Source organism: Chelonoidis abingdonii, chromosome 3, assembly GCF_003597395.2.
Source record: "Chelonoidis abingdonii isolate Lonesome George chromosome 3, CheloAbing_2.0, whole genome shotgun sequence".
NCBI classification, from domain to species: domain Eukaryota; kingdom Metazoa; phylum Chordata; order Testudines; family Testudinidae; genus Chelonoidis; species Chelonoidis abingdonii.
In genome coordinates, this window is record NC_133771.1 from 131966692 (window position 1) to 131987043 (window position 20352).

General features: G+C 41.9%; 1 protein-coding gene across 6 annotated transcripts in view; it reads right to left on the bottom strand.

The window, feature by feature from the left end:
- Nucleotides 1-20352, bottom strand: part of UNC93A (unc-93 homolog A) — a 31776-nt gene that overhangs the window by 7793 nt on the left and 3631 nt on the right. For 3 of the 6 annotated variants that reach the window (XM_032781340.2, XM_032781355.2, XM_075064118.1), the window contains 6 exons: nucleotides 17979-18184; nucleotides 15347-15528; nucleotides 12204-12433; nucleotides 7710-7838; nucleotides 3573-3790; nucleotides 911-1046 (listed from right to left, as the gene is read on the bottom strand). In XM_032781340.2, coding sequence (XP_032637231.1) covers nucleotides 911-1046; nucleotides 3573-3790; nucleotides 7710-7838; nucleotides 12204-12433; nucleotides 15347-15528; nucleotides 17979-18065 — 982 coding nt within the window. In that variant the 5' untranslated portion in view covers nucleotides 18066-18184. The remainder of the gene's footprint in view (nucleotides 1-910; nucleotides 1047-3572; nucleotides 3791-7709; nucleotides 7839-12203; nucleotides 12434-15346; nucleotides 15529-17978; nucleotides 18185-20352) is intronic. The other 3 variants (XM_032781365.2, XM_032781373.2, XM_032781378.2) reach the window with 3 other exon arrangements.

The following is a 20352-nucleotide window of genomic DNA, read 5'->3' on the forward strand; positions in this document are numbered from 1 at the left end:
GCGGTTTCTATTAATAAAGTGAACCATGCTGTGGAATTCAGGACAACTCATTGTAATAAAATTTCTTCAAATGGCACAGAAATCTCATTTTCAGATACTGAGCTGAAAATGAAACACTTGCCTACATATTTTTATGCCCTGGTAAATTATTTATTGGGATAGCCTTTTTTCAATGTCCACTGAAAGGAGCACTTAAATATATCCATCATGTAAGTCTCTTCTCCTCATAGTACCCTACACACTTCTTGTCCATATGCAGCACTTCATTTATTCTAAACTGTCACACTGAGATAGTTCTCTCTTGCTTTTTTTTTCATTTTTTCTGTCCTACAAAATGTGTGGCAATTAGAACACATTAGGATTCAAAATATATCCTGCAGTTATTCGACTGACTGCCAGTAACCCCAAGTTCACATTTCCTCCCCAAGGACCAAGCTAATACGTTGGCTCATTACTCACTGTGTTTTTAACCAAAAGTAGGCAAGGAGTTTGGCCCTGACAGAGCTATTGGTAAATTCAGATCTCATTGAAGCAAATAGCAATACTGCAATGGACTTCAACAGGATCAGGATTTTCTCTCTCATTATTGGGCCATCTGGCATCAGTCACATTAGCTCCAAAGAACTAACAGTTCAGCCTGAGTACATAGTATCACCAAAAGCAGGGTGGGCTGAGCCTGTCAACAATGGAGAGGTGCTGAAATAAGTCAATGGAATGACTTGAATATGCAGCTTAATTGCAGCTACTCTCTTCGCCAGCTCCTCTAATGAATGAAGAGTTTGCCTCCAGGTATATCTCCTTCTAACTGGTAACCTATAGCATGATGCCCCCTGCCCCATGCTCTGGTAAGGGGGCACAGGATTTGGCTTACCGGATGAGATAATTGGTCCTCCAAGCAGTCTTTACATACCTAATGCAAATAGGGCTTTTCTGCCAGTAAACTGGGAAATCTTTCCAAAGATCAGAGAGCAGAATGAATTTGCAGCTGAAAAGGAGATCATCACATAACCAACAAAATGTATCCCCAGGGCACAGGTCACATATGACTAAAGAGAAGAGAACAGACACGTGGTATTATTATTCACAGACTACGACTTGCCTTTGTGGCCAAAGTCAGAGGGTCTGATTCTCAGAGCTGGTGAATATTCATAGAGTGTAGACATGATCAATAAAGCACAGTTATGTATCTCCACTGTCAAGTCTCTGGAATGCTGCTGTATCTGGCCTTCAGCAACATCCCCACCCCAGTTCCCAGTGAGACCTGCACTACAGTAGCAGCATTTCTTTTAAAGGAACAGGGGCTGCATTTGGAGCCGTATTTCCCCTTCAGATCAGCCCCCATGGTAGTGTATGATGGGGTTTACAGGCCCCATGCTGAACCAGGGCAGGGAGTAGAAAATACTGGTCCTGCCCTCAACAGGTGGAGGAACAGTTTAAAGGGACACTGGTAGCCCAGGAGAAGGTGAGAATGAGCTGGCACCAGGAAGCCAGGTTGATGCTGAGAGCTGTTTAAGGAATGACAACAGCTTTATGAAGGCTGTGCTAGCAGCTGAGACTTGGACTCCTCACTCCCTCCTTGGGAGTTGAAAGCCACAAGTGAGAGAGATTGACTGAACAGGACACTGAGAGACTGAGGAGAGTCTGCTAAGCCAGTGACTCTGTTCCAAACTGAGGAGCTCCAGACTGGTAGGAAGTGACCTGGGGGTAACATAATTTGAAGAGCTCAGTAACTGGGCTGGACACTTTGAAGGAACTCCTAGTGCTCTGAGTTGGTACCTGATGGAATGGGTGGGCCCAGGTCCCCCTACCTTGCTCCCCACTCTTTTGTAGTGACTGAGGTTTGGAGGGAGCAATTGGAGCATGAGGGGTGATTGAGGCCAGAGCCAGGATGACTAGAACAGTAGACACTGTAAGACCATGAGCTGACCACTAGGCCATCTGGTCACTAGACTTTCTTGCTAAATAGTGGCACAAAGGACTCTCTACCCTTCCTTGGCTGGGATTGGGAGTTGAACTCTAATCTCCATAAAAGAGCATGGTGCACCCCCAGAAAGGGAATGAATCTTACCTATAAAACATTCTCCCAAATGGCTATGGGATGTCACTTGATCCATTCAAGATTAGTAATGGGTACATCATCCCTCTCTGGTTGTGCATGGTGCTTGAACGCTAAAGTTTCAGATGAGCAGTCTAAGAAGATATTCATCTCCTTCCCTATGTCAGATTCCTGGAAGACTTTCTGAACGTACAGCTGAGGAATAAGTCTGTTTTGTGCTGGTTTTTTTGAGAATGCATGTGAAGAGGGGTGGTTTTGACTCTTCCTTATTACTTCAGGCTGTCTGGTTTTGAACATGTTGTGCAAGTAGCTAGATAATGTTTTGTAGCCAGCCAGCTTACAGATCAGCCATCAAACCACTCAGTAGGATTCAACAGGGGGATTTAACTTCACAGCTTGAACTTAGGCTCCCTATACCAGTGGTTCTCAAATGTATTTGCTCACACCCTTCTTCTTTGTGTCTAGTAGTTTATGCCCCTGCCTGCTACACAAGTACATATATCAGTAAAAAATTAACATGCAACTCTCACTAAATATTAAAAACAGTAAGGCATTGATTCAAACAGAGCCATTTAAGTATATAGGAAATACCAAGCCATGCCACCCTTATTTCTGCTTTGCTGCTGATGGCAACACTGCCTTCAGAGCTGGGCGGCTGGAGAATGGTGGTTGCTGGCTAGACACCCAGCTTTGAAGGCCGCGCTGGTGACAGCAGCAGCTCAGAAATAAGGGTGGCATGGTATACCCTGAGAAAGTCTGGAGTTTTCTGAAACTTACTGTACTAGTGACTATTACAAAAATGTGAAAAGCATGAGCCAAGACAAAAGGAATTCTGAAGAATGACAAAATGGCATGATAGTGTTAAAGAAGAAAAAACTTGTATTTGAACTAGCAATATTTTTGGACCTGTTCCAGAACTCAGGATGAGCTAATCAGCAATTGCTCAGTGTCCTGTATTTGCAAATCTCATTTTAGAAGTTTCTAATTTTTGTTCCAATCTTATGCTATCTCCTGTAATAGCACTGACTTCTGCCTTTTTAAACTGCCATTGATTTATAGACATGGAAAAGAAATGTGCAATATAATTTTAGATAGCTTAATAGAACTAATAGTTTAATAGTCTTAAACAAAAATGGAAGCATAATGTCCATGCAATACTTAAAAAGAAGTCAGTAACATTTTAATTATCAATAATGTATTGATTCATTACCAAACAAATACAAATATTATACCTAATTCTAAGGAAATTTTTAAAAAACCTTTTGCTGTACACTCAAAATAATTTCTTCCCACATTTTTTTTGCTTTGATTTGGTTACTGCCAGCCTCTTGTATTTTGAAGAGCTCAGTTGGAGTTAATTCAAATAGTATTAGGCATTAATTTAGCCTTGCCAAGTATGTTGCCTGCCATTGACTATACATCATTTTACTCTGAGTAATTATCTGGTAGATGAAATAGTATTAAGCAGAGGTAAATTATAGAAAGATCAGGTATAACTAGGAACATACAGTCCCACCTTTGTATAATCACCAGCAAGGAATGCCTGTTCAAACCCACTGTACATTGTCAGAGGGATTAGGAGACACTGTCGCTTATCTTTAAGATGATGGAAAGTTGCTAGGAATGTGGACCAAAAGGATTGTGTCTGCATCTTTTCTGTCTCACTCTCTGCTTGGTTGGCTTTGATTTGATCCAGAAACAGAGCAATCAGCAACACAGCTATCACACCACTACCTGCAAAAACAAAACAAATGCATGAAACCAGGAGGGAAGCCAAGAGAATGACAGACAGTTGGTTTATTATTATTCAGACTCAGTGCTTAGTTCTGGGTTACATGTTTTGGTGGCTGAAAGACTGATTTAAATACAGCCTAGTGGCCTTTACTGTCTAATTAAAAATGCCTGATCTAAGGTCTGGCCCACAATATTCTGCTGTGTGCTTCACAAAATTCCCTCAGCTGAGGTGTGACATACATGTTATGACAGCTGCATCACTACATCAGAACAATCTCTCACTTCCAAGTTATGTCAGAGGTCATAGGGAGGCTAGCATGAAAGAGTTCCCTTTGCATCTAGCAACAGTTCCTAGCTCAACTAGGGGACCATCCATGTTCAATGTCAAGATATTTATAGTTAGTAACAGTCTTCCCCAAAATACTTGAAAAAAATAAATATCAGGCTACAGGTAGAATTTTAACTTTTATTTTTATGGATTCCATTACAGATTCCTTTTTGATTGTCATCTCAAAACAGTGCTGGTAGCTGACTTGCCTATAACAGCAGTGAACGTTTGGGACATGAAAAATGATAGGAGACAACTGCATATAGCTTGATAGATCAACTATGTGGCTGTACGTCTAATATAAAAACTAAAAGTAATGGAGCACATTGATAGTCAGTGGAGATGATCATATGCATATAGGGACAAATTCTCCTGTCACTATAGTATCATTCCACTGAAGTCAATAGGACTGCATTAGTGTAAATTAGAACAGAATTTTGGCCCAGGATGTCTGAAGCAGCAACAGGTGATCATTTTCTTAATTAAAAACTCAGGGCCTGACTATCTTTTTGCTACACTAGTATAAATCAGGCATCACTCCATTGAAGTATATGGAGTTATTAAGTGAGAGGAGAATCAGGCCCACTGCATGTTTACCATGCTGCACATCCATGCATCACTGTAATACTGCAGTTGTATGTGTGCATCTGCCTATCCATTAACTCAGAGCCAGATGTTTTGTGCTTTTCATATCTCCTCCCAATTCAGGGGCAGACTTACCATAAATTGCACAAAACCACTAAACTTCCTTCTTAGGTACGTCCCCTTAAGATAGTGTTAATATTAATGTTCTCATAAAGTGATTACAGGTGTTCCGTTACCGCTGGAGTGTAGCCATTAGTGATGTGAGTTATTTTTAATTCAGTTAGGGTTTATAGCAGTGTTATGGACTTATTGCAGGGAAGTGAGGAGTGCAAGAAAAATCAAGGGACGCTTGCAGGATGAATAGTCTATAAATTCCTACAGTGAACTCAGAGCAATTGCAGGAGATTAGCAGTTGTGAGGCTTATAAATATAAACAGAGAAGTCCATACTCTGGTTTTCAAACTAACCCAAAAAACTCTACAAGATAGCCTAGCTATTTATCCTCCGCTCCAGCCAAGAACTGCCAAGTATATAGTCATCTACTAAACTGAAGAGACATTTAAAAAATGTCTATGAATGAAATATTCAGATATTTGGTTTCCCTCAAGGTAAGAAAATAATAATCTTTTTAAGAGTGAAAGAGAAATTGAGACTGTGCGAGGTCAGTGGAAGGCAAGATTACATTCATTTTGTCTGAGCAAAGCTTAGGGGAGCACATGTTAGTAATCAGATTTAGAGTTAAAACTCACAACCCAAACCCACACTCTGCAGAAAGGAGAGGGGGAGGCTTTTTACTTCCTCCTTTTCCCCATTAATTAAGCATGGCAGATTCGAGGTGTTTTGCCAGATGACATACTCCCTTCCATTGGTGTATTAAATATTTAGTGTTATAGCTCCACACAGAGATTGCATATATTGGTAGAAAACATAAAACCATGTGAAAAGGTGAAAGGTGACATATGTGGCTGTCCAAAACCTCTCCCCTTTAACCAGAGGGGAAGATTTTTATCTACCCAGTTTGGAGTCAGCTGCATTATAAGCTTTACTCTCTGCTATAAAATGTCGCTGAGTGACATGAGTGTTCTTTGTCTTGAGGACTGGATTCCAATTAAAGTTGTTTCATTGGCTGCATTAGTTCTAATTTATAAGTGCACACTGAGAGGAGAAAAGGGTGTGAAGAGATACCTAACTCTGTTCATGTGTTTCCTCAGAGCAGAGGATGGTGTGCTGCATTATCGTTTTCCCTTTGTCAGCAGCTAGATCTTGACTTCAGATCCAGGAAAACACTATATTGGCAAAACGCAGCCTCACTAAGGTGGGCAGACTGTAACGCACTCTTTATTCCATATAATGGGCTTTTGGCCACAAGTAGACTGACAAAATAGCCACTTGACAACTGTACCAGCTCTGGGCCCAACTTTACTCCACTAGCTTGGCCAGTGGAAGGAACCTATGAGCAGCTTTCACATATTCCATCCAGTGCAGGTGTGGGAGAGGGGGTAGTATATACGATACCAATATACTGGTATCATAGTGGTGCTGCAATGGGGTCTATTCCAGAGGGTAGAATGGAAGCTGTTAATTCTCTCCCTCTGCCTGGAGGAAGAATCATTTATGCCTATCCCTGAGTGTTGTGGGGATGGACCAGCTGTAAGGAATTATGTCCTCTAAGCACAGCTGGGGTGTATCTAGACTATGTTAAAAGGATTTATTTAAAGTGTTAGCTAACATGTTTTAACTATTTCAAAACCCTAGTGTAGACAGGACAAATTGTATTTTATAGGTTCTCTCCTAGGATTCACTTCAACCAGCTAAAATGTGTTAAAGATACAACTTGCCCTGTCTACACTAGGGTTTTAATAGATTTTCCAAAAGGATCCATTATTATTTATTTGTATTATTGACATATTCTGACCTCCTGCAGAAGACAGGCCAATGAGCTCCATGCAATAACTTCTGCATCAAGCCCATAGCTTGTGGCTGAGCTAGAGCTTCTCTTTTAGGAAGACAGCCAGTCTTAATTTAAAGACTTCACGTGATGAGTCTACCACATCACTAGGTTTTAAAATAAGTGAGTGAACACTTAAGAAAACTCCTTTTATCCTAGTTTAGGCACATCCAAGAAGACAGACATTCTGTCTTGGGTTGAGGCTGAATCTGGCAGTAAGATTCAGGGAGGTAGGATCTGTAATGAGTCATCTTTGAACCTGATGTGTGCTCTCAGAGCCTCCATGTCACTCAACCAGGGCTCAGCCAATCCACAGGTGCAGGTCTCACCAGGTGATCCCAAATCCAGGGATACAGGGTCCCACTGAAAGCAGCTACTTCAGTCTGCTCAACATTGCTACCCCACTGGGCATATCTACTGCTGCTTGGTGGCACTGACAGACTGCTCCTGCCCCAGCCTCTGCTTGCTCCTGTTCTATTATAGTCTCACCTCCAGCCTGTCCTTGTCCTTGCCTCTGCTTTAGTCTTGTTTCAACCCCATTCTTGATTCTGGCTCCTGTCCCCAGCCCAGCCTCTAGGCTTGAGTGCTGCTGCTCCAACCACTACCCCAGACCATCCACTACTCAGTTTCTGACAGGATCTCTAGGAAGAGGCTGGGGGTTCCTCTGTGGGGGTTGTCTGAAGTGAGCCACATCTTAAACCTTTCTTTTTGACATTGGTTGAAGAAAGCCATATTTTATGGGGCTCTCTTTAGCCCAAGTAGACTGGTCCAAGCAGGAGAGGATTGTGTATGCCTAAATGTCTAAACTCTACCTTAATTGTAATTTTCATTCTAAGTAAAAATGTAAATATAAAGGATGTCCTGCTCCTTTAAGGACTAAAGAAATACAGAGTTCCACAAAGCAGCTAGGGCTTCTCAAAAGGAAACTGGTTGCAGCTCAGGAGAAAAGGGCTTTCCTTTTTGTCAGCTCAAATTGGAGGAGGAAGCTGGAAACAGGCTCTGCACGATCATTTTTTATTTCATTTGCATGTTTGTTTGAGACCACTAGAAGCACGTACCAGTGTAGACACCCAACAGGATATAGATTAAGGTCTTGCTTGGCCCACTCGATGCAGTGGTGTTAGTTGTAGCATTTGTCATGCAGTCATATGCTCCACAGCACATCAGGTCTTCTGAGACTTCGGCTACTTCAGTAACAATGAAAACGAAGGCAGAACATGAGGGAGGTCAGATAAGCACAGTTCAAGGCAATAAGTAGAAATCAATCCAACACAGGTTGATCATAGATCCAAAATTCAGCAATATTCTAGTTTAGCCATTTATAAAGAAGAGATCAGCTACAGAGTTTGAATCCTGAGTTGTGCAGCTCCAAAGTTTGGAACTGTTCTTAGCTGGGGCTTTGGTTCAAGCCACTCTTTATCAGTAAGCCCTGTGGGGGAGGGGCATGCTTCCAAGGCCTGAAGTCACCTTGAGTAAACTTCAAGAAGGTTGATGGTCCAGTTCAGCCCTCAAAGTTTTTTTTACTTTTTTACTGAAGCTTCATTTGAATTACTTAGGTCTGCAAAGCTGGGCTGGAAATCTGAAGAAAACGCTTCACTAGCAGATTTCCATCTGGGTCACAGAAACATCAGGAATTGCTTTCCTTGAGATATTGTACTTTAGCATATCCATGAAAATGAAATGAAAGTTAAATGAGCTTTCCTGAACCACAATAACAACAAAATCAGTGCAAGTTCTTAGTTTGTCCAAACCGGTCCTCCCACCTCATAGTGTGTATTTCCAGTGCAACAGTAGCTCCAGTGAGAGTACTGAATAAGTAGTTATCTGCAGAAATGGTCCTAAATCAGTAATCACAGATCTGAGCTCATCCTCACTTTGTGAGTGTTCGAAGTTCAAATAAGTATCTGGATCTCAGATTTTTTTAAATGGGCCTAATTTGTTATCCTAGGTCAAACCAAAACCCCTTGTTTGGACTAGCCCTAACCTGGGGGTGTACAAAATCCAGATCTAGATCTAAATTCTTCACCTGAGATCCATTGCAGATTAATTTCTATACATTTGTTGTAGTAAGGAGGACAGTGGACAAAGTTACCAAACTAGAGCCCAGGCTACTTGAATTCTGGTCCCACCAGTGAAGCTCACTAGCTATATAACTTTAATTAGTCATTTCTCTTAGTTTTCCAGTTGGTAAAATGGAGCTAATGATGCTCAGCATTCATTACAGAGTACTTTGACATCTGTGGATAAAAAAGATCATAAGTATGTATTAGTTTGTGGTTAAAAAAAAAAAATGTTGGGATCTTTCTGGATGAATGGCACTGAAGAAATAATATTAAAGAATTATCTAACGTTTCTGGTTGCTCGTAACACTTCAGAAGAGGAAACACAGGCCCTGGTTCTTGTGTCTTTCTGAGCAGCATCCTCCTTTACTCTGCTTCCTAACAGAATTTCACATCCAGTAGCACTCTGTCTGGCAGGACAGTTCTGAGACACTCATTTTTGATTGATCTAGGTGACATTTAGCCATAATCTAACCCTGCAAAGAACCAATTCTTCCTCCTTTTGTTGTTGTTGTTTGTGAATATATTTGAAACTAAAGCAACTCCACATGGCTTTGCTTTGTTTAATCCTCTAAATCCTATGCTGAGCATATGACAGTACCACGCCCCCAACACACACACATAACGCCTCTGTAGTATGATCACACCATGCTAATTCCCTCCTGTACTCATTACTCGTTGTATGAATGCAAAATAGTCATCAGAATTGTGAACCTGAATAGGCTGGAGAATGCCAGAGAAGAAGAGAGAGAGCCTTAAAATGAATTCAACAGCTTTTATTGCAAAGCATGTTGGTTCATGAATAAGTGGGCATAAAGTTTATCTAGGTTGCTTCCTTACTTAATTAGGTCTATTGTATGGTTATTTAAAACATTATTTGCAGTTGATTTGTTTTCATCACAGCTTTTAGTCTAAACAGCCACATGCACAAGCTGTTTATTGACCACATACACAAATCAAGTTTACTCTGAGGTAGGGTGACCAGATGGGACAGTCCCATTTTTTGGGACTTTTTCTAATATAGGCGCCTATTACTCCCCACCCCCTGTCCTGTTTTTTCACAGTTACTGTCTGGTCACCCTATTCTGAGGCTAAGTCTACACTACATTGGCGCAGCCGCACCAATGCAGGAAGCAGAAGCTTTGTTAGTGGGAGCGTATTTCTGGCCAACATATCAACAGTATGGACAGCATGAAACTCATGTTGCTTGGGGCTGGGGAAACTTTTTCACATCCCTGAGAGTCATAATTTATATTGGCATAGGCAGTAGTGTAGACGTGCTCTGAGGTTAAAAATTAACAAGGTGAATAAAGTGATCACCTTGCTGTGGCCAGTGGCCTCATTTGCATAGCTTTGGACCAGTGGAACTTCAGGAAAACAATTGTATTCCAGAAGTGTGTTAAATAAACAAGGGTGAACTCTTCATTTTGTCCCAGAGTCTTTCTGTCATACTGGAAGCTTAAACAGAGTGTAAATGGCCCCTGGGGAACAATCCTGGTATAAAGGGATTCTCCAGATGACAGAGACCTGCCTCAGCCATTTTACATCACTGCCTGACACTGCACTCTGGCTATTCTCAGCTTCTGCAAAGGTCTCTGGAGAGCAAAGTATAATATAAAGCAGTTCTGAGGCTTGCGAGTGAAAAATAAATCAAGAATGTGATTAAGTTCTCCAACTATATAAAGCAAAAACCTGGTGCTTTTTCTTCATGTGTATTATCCTAATGGTGACACAGGGCACTTAAGTAGTACGGGGCCTGGTTTCCAGCAGTGCTGAGGACCCACAGCTCTAACTGAGGTCAATAGGTGCTCAGCACCTCTGAAAATCAAGCCCAAAGTGGTCCTAGCAGGAAGGGGAAAGGAAAATGAATGTTGCATTTTATATGTGGCTATTGCTGTTACAATTTTATCTCCTGTGTCATTCCCTCATGATGCAGCCAAAGAGCATGTCCTGCCAGCCCCTCGATATTTCAGGAGCATCTCATTCTTACAAGGTCTCCCATTAAAATCAGGGGTGTCCTGCCTTCATGGGGATGGCTAGCTATTGTGATGGGTTTGGCCTAGTTTATAAGTGTGTGTGTGGGAAGGAGGTCTGTATTTTGTAAAGGTTTTATTCCAAATGAGCATATTTTACCTTCCCCCCCCCATCTTGCTATAACAAACAAATGTTGGTGCTGAAAAGTACATGAGTACACCCTTGTTGGTAGTGTCCAAAGAGAGGCTAAGAACTGAATGAGCCAGAGACTGGAGTTTAGTCTCAGTTGTGTAGAAGGTCCCTCCACTTCAAGGCTGAGGCTCATTGGTGAGGCAATGGGTAGTGGGGAGCTTATATTGGCTCTGCCCATGTTGTCTCTGTTTAGATAAACAAAGCTTCAGACTTGAGAGCTGCTAAATTAGCCCCTTTCCCAAGTAGAGCATTCACTAAAATCCAAAGGAGCCAATCAACGAAATAAAAGCTGAGGCCCACAGAGATGACCTCAGCATTTTAAGGGAGACATGCAAACCTAAATGTAAGAGTGAGGGAACCTCCTCAAAGTGGATCTGCTGTATCTCCGTGAGCCACAATACAGTTCAATACTAGCGAGACTGCACCCGATTCTCCATTGCCTTTCACCTTGTGCTGCCACTCACTATTCTGATATGATGGTGTGTTATATCCACCTTGCTCAGGGGCAAAGGACTGGAGTAGAAATTCATACCCAGGGGACCAAATTCTCTACTCTGTCATACAAGTCTGATCCAGGGTAACTTCACTGACTTCAAGAGTTGCGCTGGCATAAAACAGGTGCCACAGATTGGACAATAGTTTTAGACTTACACTGTTAATAAAACCTGATGTGAGCTTCCTGAATATATAAGGTTAAACCTAATTTCTAGTTGAACTCTGAACTCTTGGAGACAAACCTCCTTTAAAAAGCAATTTTTCCTGCTTGATCCAGTGATGTCTGTAATTTCTTTCCTCTGAATAATCTCCCATTTCTATTATATACCGACCTTTGAATGAGCAGCAAGATTCATGTGATAATGATGCATTATAATACTTCCCATCTTCAAGATGTTGACCAAATACAACATTCTTAACTCTTGTTATCCCCATTTTTAAAATGGGAAACTGAGGCAGAGAAGTTAAGTGACTTGTCCAAACTATATGGCAATTCACTGTCAGAGTGTGGATTGGAACACAGGAGTCCTGGCTCCCAGTCCCATGTTCTAGATAGTAGACAGTTCTGCCTCTCTCTGGCACTTGGTTTAAGCACTAAATCTAAGTAACCTCAAAATCAGTTCAATTATCATCAGTGATTAAACTTGCATTTTTAAAAATGTACAACACATTTGACTTTTCACCCCAAAACATCCATGAATTTGCTTCTGCATTATTCTGCCTGACTTTTTTAACCAAGTTTTGAAAAAGTAAATTTTAAACCAATAAAGGGTGCAAGAAAGAAATATTATACTTTAGATCTTTAAATATACACATAGATATATATATTACCTGTGGTGGTAATCTGGCCAAATATCAAAGATGAAATAAGATTTCCCCAGACTCCAGAAGACTGGAATATGAGAAAGAAGAGCCCAAAATACTGATTGATGACATCTCTTCCAATCTTCTCTGCCTTTTGGGCATACAAATTGCCAGCTATTGTGAGATAGGTGCATTTAGCAGACCAGAGAGGGGCTCCCCCAAGTCCTAGGATTATGGAGGTAGGGATTAGCGTGTACCTGCCAAAGAATACTTTATTTAGCATATTTTTGTTTGTCCATCTATCTGCCCACCAAGGCAGATCACTGAACACTGCATTCCATAAATAAAATACATAAACCAAATTATTCCCAGAGTCTCAGATGCATAACAGACATCACAATACACCCAAACCATGGGCAGTGTGTGCATCCCCTGTTTGGGGAGGATAGTTCTCTGCCCTGCCTCAGGCCACTCCTACTCTCCCACCCAGCTGGCCCACCAGCATAGACTTGAACCTTGTCTTATGCTTTGAGCAGCCCTGAATCCTAGCTAGCCTGCTAACCTGCCCCCACCAGCTTGCTGCTGCCTAGAGAAGCCCTGAGCCCCAGACAGCCAGCTGGGGCTGAGCCCTAAGCCTGAGCCACCCAGAGAACCTCTGAGCTCCACCACACTCTGGCCCTGGGCCTGTGGCAGGGAGCATGAATGTAGGTTTGTGGAGGTTTATCCTACTCCATAACCCAAACATATTCCACTTTTTGTGTAAATCAGTGGAGTTACTGCAGGAACAAATCTGCCCCAGTGAATTTAAACTAGGAATGACTGAACATTGTGAAATCTGAGAATGAAGCCAACTATATTTTGGCGTTGGAGGGACTTGTACAGTTCATACAAGTAGTCTTAGTTCATGAACCCTTTTGTTCTGTAATCTAAGGACTAGCTTGTGCCTAACCCGGATGGATGTAAAGCGGGCTGGAGGGATACAAAACAAGTAGCCTTCCCCTCCAGCCTGATGTCCCCTACCCAATGAAGAATGGAACTGGGTTTGGCATGAAGGATACTACAGCTTGAAAAAGGGTCTAGCAGGGGCTGCCCAGTTCCACAATACCCCAGGTCCCCCTTTCAGAAGCATTGGATTAAAGCTGCAGTCTTGTCCTAAATATTTTTTTTTAAAACGTTAAAGGGAAAATCAACTTACAAGGAAACATTTTTGTTGCTAAAGGGAAGTCTGTTCTATGCGTTTTGGGATAGAAGAAAAACCCCACAGGTAAAGTGGCTCAAATGGATGGTCTGCATTCAGTTCTATTTTTAGTTAGAATTTTACAATCTCACTGTCTGCTCTTCTCTCACATTCTATTTGTTTTTAATCCTTTTTTCATTCTGGGCTGGACATATTCCTTTCTTCTCTAGGATTGTCTCTTGCAACCTCCCTTAGGAAGAACATGAACCAGTAAAGTTCAGGGGAGTGGTGTACTTTCTAATCCATAGTACTAAGGCAGGATAAGAATGAGGCAAAACAACGATGTCCATCCTCAGTTGAAACGAATGGTGATTTATGCAGGCAACTGAAATGTTAAAACATAAAGTGGATGGAGTTGGGGCACTATTTCTTTTTTTCTGCAGATGGGCTAACAGTTTTGAGGACCCACTTTTGGGGAAATTCCTGGGGATTTTGTTAATGTAATGTCTCTTCTGCTTCTAAGATAAGACTCTGGCGAAAATAAATACTGCATATCAGACTACTAGGTCAGTTGGTTTCTCCTCACATCTTCAGTGCTAGAAATATCCAAAATCCTGTCCATAGAAGCCCCGTTTTCTGGCCTCAGCTTGGTTTAGTTGGCACAGAGCAGTGTTTACTGATGGTGGAGAACCTTAGGATCACCTAGGCTGCAAGAGTGATGGACACACACAAGTACAGCTTAAATGGTATGTTGTAGGCTATCTATTTATTCTGCTATGGCTTTTCTTTTCTTACACTGGTCCGAAAAGCTGTATATGTTTAGCTGTTTTGTTCTGATGAGAAGTTATTGATTTGAAATATAGAAATGGACAAGAACCAAAAAATGGATCTAGGGAAGTTTGGTTTGAATCTGAACTTCATGGCTAGCTCTAAAATGAGCCAAACCCCAGATTTGAACATCCCCAAACTATGGGAAAGTTTGGATCCACATCCAAACTTTTCAGCTTCAGCCCATCTCTAAATGAACCACAGAGGACAATTGGTTGGACTAGTGTTCACCAATGCCTTGCCATTCCTACCTCTGCAGTGACAGGAAATTAATCAGGTGGCATGTACCCACCTGAGCCTAAGGGATGTTTGCTGCTGACTGCTTCAAAACAAGGCAAATCTTCCCTACTCTACAGTCTTGCCCACAGGTTCAGGGGAGAAATTCTTTCCTGACCCTCATCAGTTAAACCTCAATATGTGAGCAAGAATCTCACCATTGTTAAACTTCTAATTCTGTTTATACCCCAAGATACCATTGGTGCCCAAGTACAGAGCCAGCCCTAGGGGGCTGCAGGGCCCAGGACGTAGGCCCTGAGTTTGTAATCTGCTGGGGATGCCCCCCTCGCTTTACCTCTTCCCCTAAGGCCACACCCTCACCCTGCTTCTTCCCACCCCAGCTCCGCCCCTGCCCTGCCTCTTCCCTGCCCAGTTTCACTCCCTCCCCTGAGCATGCTGTGCCCTCACTCCTCTCCCCTCCCACCCCCAGCACCTCCTGATGCCACAGAACATCTGATTCGCAGTAGGCGCTGAGAGGGAGTGGGAGGTGCTGATGGGCAGGAGGCGTTGTGGGGAAGGTTCTGGTAGGGGGGCTCCTTCTCACCCCCCCTCCCTGACTGTTGCTTGCCTCCCTATTCGTCTCCTCACCCCGCTCACCTGCCCAACCACCTCACCTCCCTACCTGCCTCCTCATGATTGTATCGAAGCACAGGGCCCCCTAGAGTGTGGGGCTTAGGGTGGTCACCTTGATTCACCCTACCCAAGGGACGACTCTGCCCAAGTAGGTGTCCATTTGGTTGGTTCTGGCAGTTCCACTGGTGGCAGGAAGTTCCAAACACTGATAACCCTCCGAGGAGGAGAAATTGCCCCTCTGTATATCTAACCCAGATGTAATGAATGGGTGTCACTAGTTAAACTCTGGCAGAACAGTATAAAAGGCCATTAGTACCAGCTGGCATAGAAGTTGCCCAAGGAGTATGCGATGTAGCAGCACATGGAGCCTGCAATGGTCCACTTGCAGCCCAGCTTCTTAATGAGGATTGGAGGGAGAAACATGGAAGAGAGGATGAGAGCTGCATAGATAACACTTAGTGAGGCGACGCCAAGACCCTCTTCAGAGTGGAGACTGCTCTGTGGAGACAAAACCAAGTTGACCCAGAATTTACCATGTGAGAAGGGGAGATATGGTAGCTGAAATATCAATGCTTCCAAAGCCACAAGGGTAAGGATGGAAAAGAGAGAGTGGGGAAGGGGATACTCAAAACTGGCTTTGGCAGACATAGGATGAAGCCAGACATTGGATCTGTATTTTAACATCCCCTACCCATCCAAGTTCCAAGATTTTGATTTAAGCCATCAAAGATAGGGACCACTTTCAAAATTTTGATTCAGATTCAGGTTTGGATTGTGAATTGTCTAAACATTTGAGACGCAGAGTGGAGTTCAGATCCAGGATTTTAGTTTGCAACCAACGCATTTTATTTTTTAGCGCCATGAGACTTAAGGAAAATCTGTTTTCTTTCTCTCCGCTTTCCTGTTTACTTTGAAAAGAAAATCTCTTGATTCATAATCCCAAGAGGATTTTTGCTGGAGGCAATGTCTTAGTACTTTAAGCACAAGATTTGAAAACTGCTTAGACCCAAAAGTTCAAATTCCAGCATGGCCTAGTTGGCCCTTCCTAGGTAGATCTGAGTTCCAGGCACTTTACCCTGTGGAAGGTTATTTCAAAGGATACCTTAAAACTGAAGTTGTGTGCGCCCACGTAAGCCCCGGGGCGTTTTTTGTAGACGCATACGGTCACCACGGTCCTTGGCCAAAATTGTCTCTTCCCTACCTATCACTATTATGACACATTGCATGATGGGTAACTGGTTGTCTGCTGCCCTTCACTCTAGAGATAGGTGCTTTTCAGTGGCTGGCTACAGCTCTTGGATGTGTATAGAGTAATTAGTAAAATGCAAAAATGTGCTTCCTGTTTACTAGCTAAATACAGCACCTAAACCATTGGGGTTCTGGTTGATGACTAGGGCTCCTAGGTGCTACAGTCATATTAATAAATAAGAACCTTAAGTCAGATCATGCTCTCCACTTCCATGAGCACAAGGGGTTAAAATTAGAGCTGGTCAGAAATTGGAATTTCCATTCCATGGGAAATTCTGACATTTCACACACCCACACAAAAAAAGTTCCCAGTCTGAATGAAAAGAATCAAAATTTTGAAGTTTCTCACAACAAAGATTCCAAAAAAGTTTGATTTGGGAGCATCAAAATGTGTCATTTCAATAATGTAAAAATGTGTTTCTACTTTCTTGTTTTGACTTTTATATTTTTAATATTAAACTATAATACAAAGTTGAAATGAGACAGTCAAATTGATTGGTTTCAGCTTTTTCCCACTGAAAAACATTGTTGAAATCAACATTTTTCTGCAAAATTTTGATTTAGATTAAACTAAATGTTGACATAAAACTAGTGTGTTGCCATTTTTTTTTGACCTGTTTTAGTTAAGATCTTTCAGATCTTAGTGAGTGGTTGCAGGGTACCACATCCATGGCCTTGTCTCATCCTTCGTCTGAGCCTCCAGCAGCTTCTCCACAAGTGTTCCATGGGGAACTGGCTCTGCAGGGTTTGGACCCCAGAGGTGGAGCTAAAGAACAGCTTCCTATAATCCTTGGCTGGTTTGAGAGCTGTTTGGAAATCTCAGTGGAAGTAATGCTGCCTGAAGCAGTATTAGCTTCTGCCACTTCCCTTCCATGGTTGCCATTGTGCAGCTGTAAGGAACTCATTGTTCAATAGACATGCAAATTGGCTTGCAAATCAGAGGGGGATTCTTATTTAAAAATCCATATGTAAAGTATTGCCAGCTCCAAGCATTTAAATATTATTAGTCAGAACACAAAAAATCATGAGTTTAAACATCATGAGATGAAAAAGAAATTCTTTAAAGGTTCCTGCTAGGCTACAATGCAACCAGTTAACCAGGCTTCAGATGTATTAGACTGTGTATTAACAGGACTTTCCAATCATGTTAAGTTTACATGATTGAAAAATGCACCCTTTTTCTTCATCAAGAGGGGGCCACAGAAGGAAGAGAACTACATCCTGAATTACCAACATCCCTACTTGCAGCATTCTGGGTTTTTCGAGATAGCCTTTTATTCCGAAATTTGATTTGAGATCTGACAAGATCACAGTTTAAGATTGTATGGCAGGAAGGATACATCCTGCTTTTGGCATTGCACAAGTCTGCAAACAAGATAGTATGTCACCTTTTCCTGGCCAACGTACGTCTTAGGCATTTCTTTACAGATCTAGGCATTTCTAGAACTATTTCTGTTCCTAAATAGCCCCTCTGTTTCTGAGCCCTTCCATTGCATTACACAGATAAAATTCTTAACAGAGGCTCTGGAACTTGGGTAAAACACATCATCTTTTGCCAGACTGACATCTCAACCCACACCAGAAAGGCACATGTGTTCTTCAAAGATACCAAGAAAATATTATGTTTCAAACCCCTTGACTGGACTGATAAAACTATAGGAACGGATATCATAGCAACTAATGAAACTAGCTACATTTACCTGCAGACTCTGCAGCCCTCCATAAGCAGTAAATAGAAGTAAAAATCCAAAAGAAATGACAAGAACATTCTTAAGATTCCTTTCCATGTTGGTTCATAGAAGATAAAGGCCTGTCCGTTAATGGTGTTGATCCAAGTGGCCCAGCTGGTGCTTAGGGAGGGAAAAACAAGGTCTGCTTGTTGGTAAGGATCAATGTCTCACTGCATCTGTAGTAGAAAGAATTGTTAGCCAGTTGTGTGTCAGCTAGTGAACTTTACTTTCTCTGATACTGAAAACTCCATATGAACCCGTTACTCATTCAGTTGCTGTGAAGCAATAATAATTAGGAGTTATCAGCTTGCATTAGATCTCTGTACTTGATATCCAAGTTCACATATCACTTGTAAGAATGAGGCAAAATTTCATATTTCATCTGTTTAGTATATGGCTTCTTTCTGTTCTGGCACAGAAGAATGCAGATAGTTAAACGTATGGCTGCAATACAATTACAGCTAAAGCTTAACAGGCAAAGATTAAAAGGTTGCTTGAAAATCTATATCAGGTCTGTTCCTTAACCAAGGTTGCAAACCAGACAAACAAACCAGATGGTTTCTGTGACTGGGTAATGTGAGACTGTTACTTAAAGGGTTTCACAATCTTTACAAATATATAGCACACAAAAACAAGTGTCTTGCCTGTTTGTCTAATGGAAGATACCCTACCCCCAGCAAAACCCAGTGGAATTTGGGAATACACAGCTGGGAATCATTCTTCCAGCTACTAGATGGCACAGTGTTGCTTCCCACACACACACACACACACACACAACTAAAACAAAGAAAACAAGAAAGGCTGAATATATTTTAACATACCAAGAAGTAAAAGCTAGCTCCTGTTTTTGAGGAACGTCCAGTTTCTGATAATTTTAGTCCTTGTTTTATAATTCAAGTAAATGCAGAAGAAAAATATTCTTCCAACCCCAAGGAAGAGTGAAGAAGTTCTTAATATCCCTTTGAGAATAGCATATTTATAAATAAATGCAAGACTTTCTAAATAGACAGTGAAATACTGTCTCTTCATGTTAAGGACGGCACACAAACAGAGTCTAATTTTCAGCTGAGCCTCACTCTAGCCTTTGTTTTGGAGGTGCAAATATTGGCAGTTACATACCTAGCCTTCTCCTGTAGTGTTTGTAACCCAAACCAGTGCTGAACTGGACTAGTGCATAAGAACATAGATACTGACTTTAAACAAAAATGAAACGCTTCACTGCCCACTCTGATGCAAGAATAAACAGTGCACACATGCAACAGTGAGAGGCACGTTAAATTTTCAAAATCCTTTGTTTTGTAATACTTTGTGTTGGTAGTCACTTGGATAGGGAAGCTTTTTTAAAATAGTTTTTAACATGCCACTCTTTTTTAAAGACACAATTGGAGAGACTGTGTTGGCTCTCAACTGACAGTCTTTCCCACCAGCAACACCTGTTCCTGAAAAGCATTTTTGGGCCCTTTGTTTTTTTGATTGATCCGAAAGACATTTTGGCCTGTTCGATGTCCCTATCCAGACCTTTGGATTATCTGCCTTCTAATGAGTCTCTCCAAAGGAATGTGCAGACTCTTTACAATGAAATCTGATAAGGTTGAGATGCTCTTCATTTTGTACCAAGCTGTGAGCGTCTCCAGTGGGCCTGCTGTGTATCAACCTGACACCCCTTTCATTCCTTCTGTCAGTTTACCTAAGATTAAGTGAGTCTCAAGATCTGAGCCCAACCTGTGTGCAATCTCAGTTCTCAAGCAGGGGATCGACACACTCCTAGCTAAAAGCTCTCACATGGAGGGTATCACTGAAACTGGAGATGGAATGGACCAGTTAAATTAATGACTCCATCCCACAGTCAGGAATGTCTGTTCTCTGAGGTGACTATAACTGAGCCCTGGCTTCTCTTAAATCACAACAGACCTTCTGGCTGACTTCTTTTTTTTTTTTTTTTTTTCTCAAAGTGTTCACCCCTCCCTCTAGCCAGCCACCTTTTACTGGAGTATCTGTTCATTTTAAGCTTTCGTTGAACAAACCCAACAAAAACAGAAGAGCCACCCTAGACCTCTCTATCTCAGGCCACAGGCTGGCTGTTGCTTTATTCCCTTTGATCTCTGGCTAGGCCCACTAGCCAGTGGATGCAGCTGAAGGGGGGATGAATAGTATTTTGTGGCTCCCACATCCTGGGTCATAAGACCATAAGAACAGCCATACTGGGTCAGACCAATGGTCCTGTCATAAATAGATAGCTAAGGGTTAATGTTTCTTTCACCTGTAAAGGGTTAAAAAAGGGAACCAAACACCTGACCAGAGGACCAATCAGGAAACCAGATTTTTCAAAGCTCAGGGACGGAAT